The 13342-nt window shown below is 38.2% G+C and overlaps 1 protein-coding gene across 1 annotated transcript; it reads right to left on the bottom strand.

The window, feature by feature from the left end:
• Positions 1-734: 734 nt before the first annotated feature.
• Positions 735-9818, bottom strand: TRM11 (tRNA modification 11 protein). The gene is made up of 6 exons (XM_023655924.2): positions 9455-9818; positions 9146-9357; positions 3684-4001; positions 3271-3345; positions 2893-2967; positions 735-1485 (listed from the first exon to the last, which is right to left on the bottom strand). Exons 1-6 carry the CDS (start codon positions 9657-9659, stop codon positions 928-930), a joined length of 1443 nt encoding a protein of 480 aa, XP_023511692.2. The 5' UTR covers positions 9660-9818; the 3' UTR covers positions 735-927.
• Between the last annotated feature and the right edge of the window lie 3524 nt (positions 9819-13342).

Raw genomic sequence — 13342 nt, 5'->3', positions numbered from 1 at the left:
TTAAAAATAAAAGTATCTAAATATTTTAGGAATAAATTGTCTAGACTCTAATAAATACAAATCCTAACAGATTCCTAATACAACAAAGTGTAGTAGTTTCTAATCCTTGTCGATTAGTATTATTACGTTTAAAAAGTTCTTCCTTAACACATTTTATGAATAAATTTTTCTCCAAAAATGCCTCAGTTCTTACCATTTGAATTCTAAGAATGAGGCCTCCCTCATTGTGCTTATTTCCTTGGGTAATTTCCAATTTCTCCAACTTAATTTACAATTACTCATCCCTCATAGCATAGACGACTTGCTTTGGGTAAATTAGACTAACAATGTGGACGAGCGTTGAGACAAGTGACTCTAACGACTTGCTTTGAGATGAGTTTTTCGAGAATAATATCGAACGATACGAGTGTTCCGACATTGTGCTCCTGCCCATGTAGCAAAAATTGGTATATACACGTTATCTGGTACAAAAATCTGTAAATGACTTAGTATGGACATGGGCTCATGACTCAATAGAACCCGAATGAATGGATATTCGAATGCCCCAATGATATAATCGACACATGGTTTGTCTCAATAGACTTGTCTGAATGAGCTATAATGGCTAATGAAATCCCTTAGGATGATATCATGAAATGAGGGTCATATTTCAAATCACGAGACTTTAAAATGTTTGAATTTGGACATGCTTAAGACAAATGAAAGCATGATTAGTGGGTTCATCAACCACTTAAAAAGCAAATGAAAATATAATTTAAATCCCATGACATGAACTCAAAAGATTCAAAGAGAAACAAAAACTTGGAACAAACATGGGAGAATTTTCTCCAAAAGCTCTAATTATAGGTCCTTTCTTCTACTCCTACTACCAAAAGAAACCTGCATCCAGCAAACCAAAATCCATGGCAATTAAACTAAAACCTCCATTTATACATACTTCCCTCTGTATTTCGGCTTTGGATCTTTGGTAGCATTGCAATTGCCAGCAACCGCAAGCTGGGGATCAATGGTGGGGCTGAAAACTGCAGAATGGAGATTACCATCTTCTAACCACTTCAAATGGTTCTCCCTGAATTCTTCATGTTTTAACTTTGCTGCCTCTGCCATTTCTTCGGTGTACGAGCTATGTTTGACCATTGTTAGCAGTACCCGGCTGTATCGAGAGCTCAATATCTGCTCGGACGAACTGATTAACGTGAAACATGGATGCTCTGGGAATTGGTTAAACACACAATCTTCTTCCCTCAACACAGGGTAGAAGAATACAAGCCTGCCACCCATCACAAGCATCTTGGCTGCAAGGTTGAGTAAATCGTGCACACACTCAACAAGGCTGTAAGCAGCTGTTGATGGTATGTGGTCGGTTCTCTTGTCGTCTGGAACGGTGTAAGGCGCAACAGTTCCTTTCAACAATTTCCGACCACCGGATTTACGCCCCCCGGCACGTACTCCGTAAGGAGGGTCGCAAATGATGGCGTCGAATAACTGGGTAGAGAAACAAGTTATGAAAATGCATCAGAATCAGCACTACAAAATATCAGTAGCTGAATAACCAAGCCTCAGATTTAATAAGGACTCAGGACAGCCAATATAATGTTATAACTTATGATAAGCATCACATCAACAAGTACTTAAAACGGTCTACTGTGGAAGCATAATGGATTTATCCAATAACCTTGCTTTCTTTGAACCAAAAAAATAAATAAACTTTTAAAGCTTGCAATCAAGGCTGAAGCGAAGAAGGGAGGCTCCACAAAGCACTCCAAAAGCAACTGCAGCAACCTAAAACAAGGCTCGAAAAAACACAGCCGACTGAAACTCGGCCAAAAAAGAAATTTCAGGCAGAGCCTGCTGAAAAATGATGCATGGATATTTACGATCTTTACAGCAAACAGTTTGTTAAATTCCAGAAAACTTAAGCGCAACCACAGACCTTTCAAGACGAAAGGCTCGAAAATTGTGCAAATAACATGAGGAGAGCTAATCTTTTTCAACAGCAAAGGAACCGAGAGAAACAACAGCCACAAGACTAACCAATTGGAACTCTAAAACAACCTCAAAAAGTTCAAAGAGAGCAAATGAAGGTGAACGGATTTGCAAAAGGACCAAAATAAAAGCAATCAAACGGAAAATAAGCAGACTAAGAGAAACCTATCAAATACTGAAAAAGGGCAGGAACAGCAACAAAGAAGGAAACAGCCAGCACCAGGCATGGAAAAAGCAAGCTTCCATGAGACCAAAGAACCCAAAATCAAATGTTCAGCTACGAAGACAGGATGAAATTGTTAGGAGCCCATCTTGAACTTCTGAAAGTCTATGATTTAATTTCATAAACTTCAATACCACAAACCTTTAGAAAGGAGGAAAAAATATCTTTACCTTCTAATACATTCTCATGAAGGAGAGGAAGGGGAGTCGTATCGGACAAATTCCTTGGAGGAGGGTTTATTTCTTCTAAAAAAAGTTACACAGAATCCCATCTAGCTTCTTGAGAAGAAATTTTTATCAAGCCCATTGATCCGGGGAGAAAACTGATGTGGTATTATGTTATGCAAAGAGTAACTATAAAGTGGTCATTGTGAGTCCACCATACCACTTTTTTTCTTTACCTGGTTATATGTTAGCTATCGAGTACCAGCAGTCACTTACAGGAAATGAACCTAAGAGTAATGATTCACATATTACTTGATCAAAATTCCCTTCTAATCCTGCTTTACCAAATATCTTTTATTACATAAATGATTGCAAATTTGTAAGTCGATGCTATGCTATGAATATCCACAGAAATCAGTAAGCATCAGGATATAATAATGGCTGTGGAGCTTCAAAACAGACAGAAACACAAGGAAAAATGAACATATGCAGTAAACGTGCAAAACATTTCTGCTGTACCTCCTTCAATCCTGGACGCCAGGGAGGAAGATTATTGTCTGCTCTTAACAGTGAAATTGGCGGTGGTAATCCATACTGCAAGCAGTAAACCACATCTAAATAGTCATAATTACATGCATAGGAACATAAAAATCAAAACTTATATCATAATAATCAGTTGAATCTCAAAAAATTGCACAAGCAAATTGCTAAGAGTATAGTCGGTTTTTTTCTTTATCATGTTTGTCACCTTCACATGTATTTTAACTGTCACTTCATGCATGCATAAAGTTTCAAACATTTAACATAGTACATTACTTGCAGTTTACAGTTTAAACTAAGACTGTCGCTATGAAGAAAAGTTTCTAAACATAGAATTTTATTATAAAACACAATTACCTGCTTGAAATTGCTCCAAACATTACAATCAGGGCCACGACCATCACGTACCACCCTAATGTCAATATCTGCACCCTGAGACATTTTGGTCAGTTTTTATTTAAATGGTCTCTCACACTCCCAGATTCGCATTCTATAGGAACTGGAAACATCCTCAAATTAAGTTCCCTAAAGGCAATTTATGTAAACTAAATTGAAAACCAAAACTCATAATCTAGTTTCCAATACAAAGAAAAAGTAACCCCCCGTGAGTTACCCCATTGACATTCATGTACGTGAAAAAAGTACACATTGTAGAGGGATGGATTCAAAACTACTGACCAATTTCCTTATGAGATTAATCAAGAAGCACATATCCTTGACCCAAACACTCACAAATATCAAAAATAAATATCCAAAGCAAAAGTAATTACCATTGTCATTGCTCCAAAATGAGCTGCGCCAACTAGAATGCTCCCAGTGCCAACGAAAGGATCATAGACAAGTTTCCCAGGTGTCGCTAATGCTTGGTTGGCCATTAAGAAAGCCATTTCAGCATCCATGGCAGTTGGCCCAAGATAAGTGCGACTTTTTAACTGATATGTTGGTATAAGCTTCCTATCAGCACCACCAACCTCCCGACCAAAAAAAATCGTCCTTTGAGCAACTGGTGGAAGTCCATTATTCAGTCCGTAATCAGCCGCCTCCATAAGGCTGAACTTATGATCTGGATTTCTTAAATTAACTTGACCCTGCAATATACCATCCGCATTCATTTATTAAAAAATGAAGACATTGACATGCACTAGAGCTTTAGTGACAAATGGATGATTAAAAACAGTGTCAAACTCAAGTATTTACCTGCAGAACCTAGAAGTGCTAACAGAGGAAAATGGCATTGATAGGACTTCTACTATTTGATTGATACCATTTATGATGGGAAGCCATGATAATTGCATGAGACCATGTCTTAAGTTAAGAAGTAAATGTAAAAGCAGAAGCGATTGTAACACAAATAAAGCATGAGGTAGCATAACTACCACAATTGATCAACATGCCTCTGAGTTTCTTCAAAAAGAGTAAGATTCCCAGGTTAGAATGTGAAGCATGACGAAAATAAATGTACAAAATTAAGTAAACTGATTAATTTACTCAATCAAATTTGCATGCATGAAACAAATAAAAAGTTAGGTAGATGGATAATACTTTCTCAATAAAACTTGCATTCATGAATTAAATTATATACCTTCTTTTTGTTTTGGTTTTTTTTTTCCTGAAAAAGAAACACCTTTCCTTTTTATGTGAAAATATACAAGGGATGAGGAGAAATCCTTAAGAACACCTAGGAGTTTAAATAAAAGCAATCTGTACCACTATCTAAAAGAGCGTAATTTGAAAAAAGGTTAACAAAGAGAACTCTATTTAGAGGTTAGATTAATCACTCCTTCCCTAAAGATATAATTATCAACCGAAATATGCTGAAAGAAACCTACTTTTTCTTTCTAACAACTCTCAAAGAAGAGCCTTAAGATCATTGTTCCAAAGGGATTTTTTCTTTCATTTTAAGGAAGGTCCACACAAGGTCTAGGGAATCTTTTCCCCACCCAGAACAAGCTTGTAACAGTGTTCAACCCAGCATTTCTGTTTAGAGATGAAATTCCAGGGGCATCTTGTCTTATTGCTCTTTTAGTTGCTGTGAACCATCGTCTAAACTTCCTTCCCATACTGTCAATGATCTTGTGTGGAAGACCAAGGGAAGTGACTACAACCCCATGCATGTGTCGCCTATCCATAGGCAAGTGCAAGTGCAACCACAAACCTTAGCTGCACCTTGCTGCTTATTATTGTTGCCATAAGTTACCTTTTTTAATGAGAAACCAACAATTCTTGGAGAAAAATGAAAGACTACAAGGCAATACAAAAAGGGCCAACCTAATATGAAAAGGGACTCTAATCAAGCAAATGGAGCCCTTTAGTAATTACAAAAAGGAAGCTTTACACAATGAGGCCCAAGGAGAGGGGTGAAACTTTACAAAGGACCACAACTCAATCCAATGTCTCTTAATCTCTCTTAAAATTATGTTGTCCCTGTTGGATGATGGAAGTCCCACATCGACTAATTTAGGGAATGATCATGGGTTTATAAGTGAGGAATACTAACTCCATTGGCATGAGGCCTTTTGGGGAAGCCCAAAGCAAAGCCATGAGAGCTTATGCTCAAAGTGGACAATATCATACCATTGTGGAGAGTCGTGTTTGTCTAACATGGTATCAGAGCCATGCCCTAAACTTAGTCTGCCAATAGATTGGTAAATCCTCAAATCCTCAAATATCGAACAAAGAACTCCTAAAGAAAAGGAGCCAGGCCCCTCCTCGAAGGCAGTCAAAAATGACTAAGACTCCAAAGGAGTCGAGCCTCGATTAAGGGGAGGCGCACTTTGTTCGAGGGGAGGTGTTGGATGATGGAAGTCCCACATCGACTAATTTAGGGAATGATCATGGGTTTATAAGTGAGGAATACTAACTCCATTGGCATGAGGCCTTTTGGGGAAGCCCAAAGCAAAGCCATGAGAGCTTATGCTCAAAGTGGACAATATCATACCATTGTGGAGAGTCGTGTTTGTCTAACATGTTAGACGAACACGACTCTCCAAAGGATCGTCCTTAGCTCTGATACCATGTTAGACGAACACGACTCTCCACAATGGTATGATATTGTCCACTTTGAGCATAAGCTCTCATGGCTTTGCTTTGGGTTTCCCCAAAAGGCCTCATGCCAATGGAGTTAGTATTCCTCACTTATAAACCCATGATCATTCCCTAAATTAGTCGATGTGGGACTTCCATCATCCAACATCTCCCCTCGAACAAAGTGCGCCTCCCCTTAATCGAGGCTCGACTCCTTTGGAGTCTTAGTCATTTTTTACTGCCTTCGAGGAGGGGCTTGGCTCCTTTTCTTTAGGAGTTCTTTGTTCGATATTTGAGGATTTGAGGATTTACCAATCTATTGGCACGACTAAGTTTAGGGCATGGCTCTGATACCATGTTAGACAAACACGACTCTCCAAAGGATTGTCCTTAGCTCTGATACCATGTTAGACGAACACGACTCTCCACAATGGTATGATATTGTCCACTTTGAGCATAAGCTCTCATGGCTTTGCTTTGGGTTTCCCCAAAAGGCCTCATGCCAATGGAGTTAGTATTCCTCACTTATAAACCCATGATCATTCCCTAAATTAGTCGATGTGGGACTTCCATCATCCAACACCTCCCCTTGAACAAAGTGCGCCTCCCCTTAATCGAGACTCGACTCCTTTGGAGTCTTAGTCATTTTTTACTGCCTTCGAGGAGGGGCTTGGCTCCTTTTCTTTGGGAGTTCTTTGTTCGATATTTGAGGATTTGAGGATTTACCAATCTATTGGCACGACTAAGTTTAGGGCATGGCTCTGATACCATGTTAGACGAACACGACTCTCCAAAGGATCGTCCTTAGCTCTGATACCATGTTAGACGAATACAACTCTCCACAATGGTATGATATTGTCCACTTTGAGCATAAGCTCTCATGGCTTTGCTTTGGGTTTCCCCAAAAGGCCTCATGCCAATGGAGTTAGTATTCCTCACTTATAAACCCATGATCATTCCCTAAATTAGTCGATGTGGGACTTCCATCATCCAACAGTCCCTACCTCCTCAAAGACCCCCTAAAATAGCACAAGAGCTTGCAACTCACGAAAGTGACCCTTGTCATAAAATAGCCCATGTCGTCTTCTTCTTCATGCAGGTCTATGACCTTTGGCCTGCAATTGTTGTATGTTACACGTTGTACACTACTTTTTCTACACCTTAGGTTTTGCATGCTAACCTCTCATCTTCTAATTCTTCGAGCTATTCGTGTACTACTTCCAGCTACTTCCCTTCTTCTTTGTGTGGGTTCCGCAGCACTCTTCAACTTCCCTTACTTTTTTATTGCTTGTTTGTTTTATCTTCACACATGAATTTCACATCCTTTCTGTTTTGGGTTTCTTGAAAATTTATTGTATGTTCCGAGAGCTCTTGGCTTTGGGGGAATTCTTCACAAAACCCAAATTCGTTCCAAAACATTCAACACATACTCCTAAAGACGTTGATTCTTTCAACCTCTTTCTTGATTTACTCCAACATTTCAAGGTTGACGTAGAAATTTAGGGGTGTTCTTGAAAAAAATTCTGCCACCATTGGTCTTCATTTGGTTCTTTTAGTGTCGAAGTACTCCATTCTTGGAAGATTCTTAAAAATTTTCTCCCCTAATCTTTGAAAAAAATACTCAAAATGATTCCCCATTGTAAATCGTTGTGTGTTGTTGAGTACCAAGCACAACTCACAAATCTCCCTCTTGTGACGGCTCCGACAGGAGTTTCCTGGTCTTCCACTGACAGTAGCCAATGTTGGACTAGACAATTGCTGACACCGAATTGGTGTAGCCTAAGGGATAAGGGAAACTTCTCTCCGAGAATCAAGTCATAAACTTTATAATGAAGGACTACTAATGGATAAAGAGTGGGATTCTCCAAGGGAATTAAAAAAAAACTAAAAATGATTAACCAAGGATTTAACAACGCTTAATATGAATTTACCCCAATTTACCTCTAATCCTACTACATCAACATTCCTTGCTAGTTTCATATTGGCTAAAAGTCCGAGCAGCTCAATTGCTGATTCACAGAATCTAAGGGGCTGTTTGGTAGGCAATCTGAAAACAATGGATCCAATGAAAACAGAGTTATTTCCTGTTTTAATATATGTGTTTGGTAGAACATTCATAAATTGGATCTCAATTTAAACAATTGTTCAAAATATGTTTGACATAACATCTTTATAAATCATAAAACTAGTTGTAGTTATCCAATAAATATTAGGTTGAACATAAACTATTAATAATTAATTTATGAACATGTGTTTATGTTAAAAAATTATATATTAATTATTCTACAATATCATAATTTATAATACATTATATTACACATTTTCATTTAACAAAAATGAATTGAGTTTATAACATGAAATACTATATTTATTAAAGTTTTGTCGTTTTTAAAATAAATTTACATTTTAAATTTCAAATTCAAAATCTGGATACAATGAGAACATAAAAATGTTGTTCTTATAATTTATATTCTTTGTATCACAGAATCAAAAAACTATTTCAAGGACACATCTATATTCCATAAACTCCCTGAATCTGAAACATAAAATAGAGTATAGATTGCCTATCAAACAAGTCCTAAGTCATTCTTGGAAAATCTTCTTAAGAAGAACTAAAAGATGATAAGATTGAGCAATCCAGGGCTCCTATGCTTAAACTCTAGACCTGGTATTAAAGTCTTGTCAATAGTTCCATTTCTCAAATTGCTTTTGCAATTCTTTCATCTATCAACACTCTGCCTAAAAAATTAGAAGTATCATATGTTAGGAATAACGACTCTCCACATAGTATGATATTGTCCACTTTGAGCATAAGCTCTCGTGCTTTTGCTTTGGGCTTCCCCAAAAACCCTCATTCCAATGGAGATGTATTCCTTACGTATAAACCCATGATCATTCCCTAAATTAGCCAATGTGGGACTCCCTCCCAACAATCCTCAACACCATAGTTCATAACTTTTAGCCTTATTATCTCTGATTCATCACACTTAACCCAACTCTTCAAGCTCAATATTAATCTGCCCAAACTAGAGTTTCTTGCCACATTAATTTGGTTACATCCACTGAAGAAAGCAATCCACACTATAACAATGTAGTATCTAGTATCCATTATAATCAAAACGATTGGATTTCAATAGCAAAAAAGCAGAATTTAACTAAAAAAAAGAAAGAATAGGAGAAAAGGGAAAAAAAAGGGCTAAAACTAGACCTTGAAAGGAATGTAAGCTAGACCCTGAATGCGTTCATTTTGTTCCTGGAAGCTGATAGCCTTCCCAAAGCTCTCTACAGAAATCTTGAAGGTGCTTCCCTGTTGTAAGTATGGGGACTTCCGTTCTTCCGGAAAGTTTCTAATAGACTCCTGTAGCTCCTCGTAGTCACTTCCTACGCCCCAGAGTTCATACATCCCCTTCACTAGTATACCTACACAAAACCAAACCAAACCAAACGAAATCAAAAGAAAGAAACAGGAATCAACTAAGAACAAAACTTTAAACGAAAACGAAACGAAATGACTGACTTCGATTGGCGATGCTCCGTGCGATATCATCGGAAGAGAGGTCGACGAAATGGAAAGGAGAATCGGGGTGATGGTGAAGAGGAAGCTTCCATTCCAACTTCCCCCCTTTGTGGTCGCCATTTTCACCAAACAACTCGGCCAGAGATTCGACCTCCGCCTTCCTGTAATCCAAAAGCCTGTGATAGAACACACAGAGATACCACATTTACTCTAAATCTAATACTATTCTCTGCCTGTTCCAATTACTTCTTCAAAGACGAAGATGAACTCGGAGGAACAGAGAACAACGGCTAAGGTAAAAGCTTTGAACTCAAACAGTTGGGTATCGGTATTGATATTGCGCCCAAACCCTTCAAAACCCTTCTTACCCTCCTAAACATTTTTGCCTCCATAACAAAATATCCGTTTTAATATTAATAAATTAAATTAAAAAATATAAAAATAATCATTCAAAAAAGAAAATGAAAGTTATTATTTATACCAACAAGGTGTACGTGCCTTTTCGATGGCTCGTTCATAGAAACTTTATGGTTAAACGTGTTTTACTTGGTGTAATAGTATGTTGGCTGACCTTCTATGAATTTTTATGGGATGAAGTGAGGAGGAGGTAACGTTACCGTGTCGTAGATGAATGTTGATGTGATCAAGTGTCGATCCAGACTCTGAATTCTGTACATGAATCGTTACGACCATATTTGAGAATAGAGATTTGAAAATATAATCTTTTGATCAAGGGATTTGAATTAATTAAACCCGAATGGGAGAAGAATGTTGGCCTTGAAAGGATGATGGCTCGAGATTTGAACTTGGTGAAAAGATGATGAGTGCGGGTTTGGCTTAGTCAAGTACCATAAAGCGATTTTACTGTTCAAATGTTTTTTTCGGGATGATTGATTGATGAAATTATAAGCCATGATATGATTGATGTTGTACTTCTAGCACGTGTTTAATGATTTTTTTTTTTTTTTTTTGTTGCATCATGTTTAAGAATTAATGTGTTTCGATATGTATTACTGATCATTATAATCGTGAAATATACTATTTTTTTTTAATTTTCTATACACTTTTAGGGGTTTTGTAGAACCCGGGTATAAAAGGAATGCATACTTAGCAAGGTAACATGAAACTTGGATCTGAAAAATTCAAAGAGAGGACTAGAAACACTTTTTTGTGAAGATGTCATCAATTTGAAGATGAGAAGGTACATATTGTGTGCGAAGTTTGCCAGCGACAACATATTCCCGAATGAAATGATAATCTAATTCAACATGTTTGGTCCGCTGGTGAAAAATGGGATTATAGCTAAAAAAAATAGCAGTTTTGTTGTTACAAAGTAAAAGCTGATGTAGAGTAGGGATCTTGAAATCATGCAAAAGATGCATAAGCTAAAGAAGTTTAGCAACAGTCACGACAAGAACACGATACTCAAATTCACAGTTGGAGCGTGAGACAGTAGGTTGCTTCTTGGCACTCCAAGAAACGAGATTATTACCAAGATAAATGGAATAGCTGGATGTAGAACAGCGAGTATCGAGACAGCTAGCCCAGTCAACATATGAATAAGCCACTAGCGCATTAAGAATAGTGGATGGACGAAAGGTAAGGGCGAAGTGGAGTGTTCCCTCAACATAGCTAATAATACGTTTGACATTTGACAGCAAGAAAGTGATATGCAAAAATTGACTGACATAATTGACAACATGGGCAATATTTGAGTGCATAATGGTCAAGTACGGAAGGGCGCCAACAAAAGATTGATAGAGAGTATGATCAGAGAAAGGATAACCATTAACAGTCACGTGTTGAGAAACAACCATAGGTGTGGATTGGTTTGCTATCGAACAATTGTGCACGACCAAGAATATTTGTAGCACCCCAAGGAAAGAAAAAAAAAAAGGAAATCCAATCAAAGTCAACCGAGGGGCAAATGAGTCATTTTGCCTCTCCAACAATAATAGGTGTCCTTGAAACCCTAGCACCATACTTCTAAAGAAAGAAAAAGAGTGAGAGAGAACAATTGGGAGAAGAAAGTGGCCCGAATACAACTGTATCCTTACTTGAATAGGATATGTTCTATAGGTTGTACAACTGTGTCCTTTGAGTTCTAAGAAGTCAAGAACCAAAGCCTGGTGGATGAACCACTGCCTTGCGGTCAGAGCGTAATTAATGGGGATTGTGAGATCTCACATTTATTGGGGAGGAGAATGAAATACCCTTTATAAGGGTGTGGAAACCTCTCCCTAGCATCCACATTTTAAAAACCTTGAGGAGAAGCCCGAAAGGGAAAGCCCAAAAAGGACAATATCTGCTAGCGGTAGGCCTGGGGCGTTACAAATGGTAATAGAGCCAGACACGGGGCGATGTGCCAGCGAGGAGGCTATTCACCAAATGGGGGTAAACACGAGGCAGTGTGCCAGTAAAGACGCTGGGCCCCGAATGAGGGTGGATTTGGTGGGGGTTCCCACATCAATTGAAGAAAGGAACGAGTGCCAGCGAGGACAGTGGGCCTTGAGGGTGGGGGTGGGGGTGGGGGTGGGGGTGGGGGGGGGGGGGGGTGGATTGTGAGATCCCACATCATTTGGGAAGGAGAACGAAACATCCTTTACAAGGGTGTGGAAACCTCTCCCTAGCAGACATATTTTAAAAGACAATATCTGCTAGCAGTGGACCTAGGTCGTTACAATATCTCGAGCATATTTTAACTGACTAATAAAGAGACCGTTACAATATCTCGAGCATATTTTAACTGACTAATAAAGAGACCATCAAGAGTGGATGAAACTTCAAAACTAAGAAAGTAACTAAGAGAGCTTAAATCCCTGGTAGCAAACTTAGAATAAAGCTTACAAGTAAAGTTGTCAAGAAAAGATGGGTTGTCGTCAATAACAATAATGTCATCAACATAAAGAAGCAGATAGGTAAGGTTAGATTGCTGATGAAAGACAATCAGCGCCATTACAAGAAAAACCAAGTGTGAGAAGAAATGAACTGAAACTAGGCGCGAGGATCAATATACCTAGGAGGTTGCAGGAGGTTATTTCATATGAACATGTTCAATAAGAGTGACATTGAGGAAAGCATTCTTGAAAGTAAGTTGCCGAAGAGGTCTTTATTTTTTTACAACAAAAGAAAGCACAACACGGACAGTAATAGCTTGGACAACTGGACTGAAAGTGTTAGTGAAGTCAGACTAGGAATCTGAGTATAACCTTTGGCAACAAGACGAGTCTTGAAACGCTCGACAGATCCATCAGACAAATATTTAATGTGAAACTCCTATTTAGAGCCCATGATGTTGGTGTTGGCAGGGCGAGGAACCAAAATTCAAGTGTCATTTTGTTGTAAAACTTGAATTTCCTCATCCATGGCAGCAAGCCAAGCAGGATTCTTAGTGGCGGATTTGAATCCTCTTGGCTCAATGGATGCAAGAAGATAAAAAAGTTCATATGAGCCCAAAACACCAAGATTTGCTGGATGGTGAGTCTTGAAGATACCAACTTTGGCTCGTGTGATCATAGGATGAGAGCCTAAAGAAGAAGAGGAATCAACAGCAAGTTCAATAGATGGTGGATTAGAAGTCGAGGGTGGCAAAGAGGAACTTGCAAGGGAAGTATGAACCTGCACAAACTCATCCACAAGATCAGAATTGTAACACCCCTAATTTTCTAAACCTAATAAGTGACGTCACTCATGCATACATAACTCATTACGCGGAAGCTCATCATAAATAACCTTGGAAAACACAACAAAGTTTTCATAAAGGTTCAAAAATCCAAACAAACATATCTCCGAATATAAAACATTCGGTAACTGAATTCAGAAAACTCTAAATAAAAACAATGTTCAATGCTCTAACTTAAAAACAGTCAAATAAAACGTAAACTACTA

This window comes from Cucurbita pepo, chromosome 15 (assembly GCF_057944985.1).
Source record: "Cucurbita pepo subsp. pepo isolate OVF chromosome 15, ASM5794498v1, whole genome shotgun sequence".
NCBI classification, from domain to species: domain Eukaryota; kingdom Viridiplantae; phylum Streptophyta; class Magnoliopsida; order Cucurbitales; family Cucurbitaceae; genus Cucurbita; species Cucurbita pepo.
This window is presented reverse-complemented; position numbering and strand designations above follow the sequence as displayed.

Bases quoted from the DNA above. Each gene is read 5' to 3' on its own strand.
- TRM11 (XM_023655924.2), bottom strand. From the start codon at position 9,659: ATGTGGTATCTCTGTGTGTTCTATCACAGGCTTTTGGATTACAGGAAG. The intron at 9,358-9,454 runs GTCAGTCATTTC...GGTTTTGTGTAG, and splicing joins ACGGAGCATCGCCAATCGAA to GTATACTAGTGAAGGGGATG. The intron at 1,486-2,892 runs GTACAGCAGAAA...TTCTCTACCCAG, and splicing joins GGCGTCCAGGATTGAAGGAG to TTATTCGACGCCATCATTTG.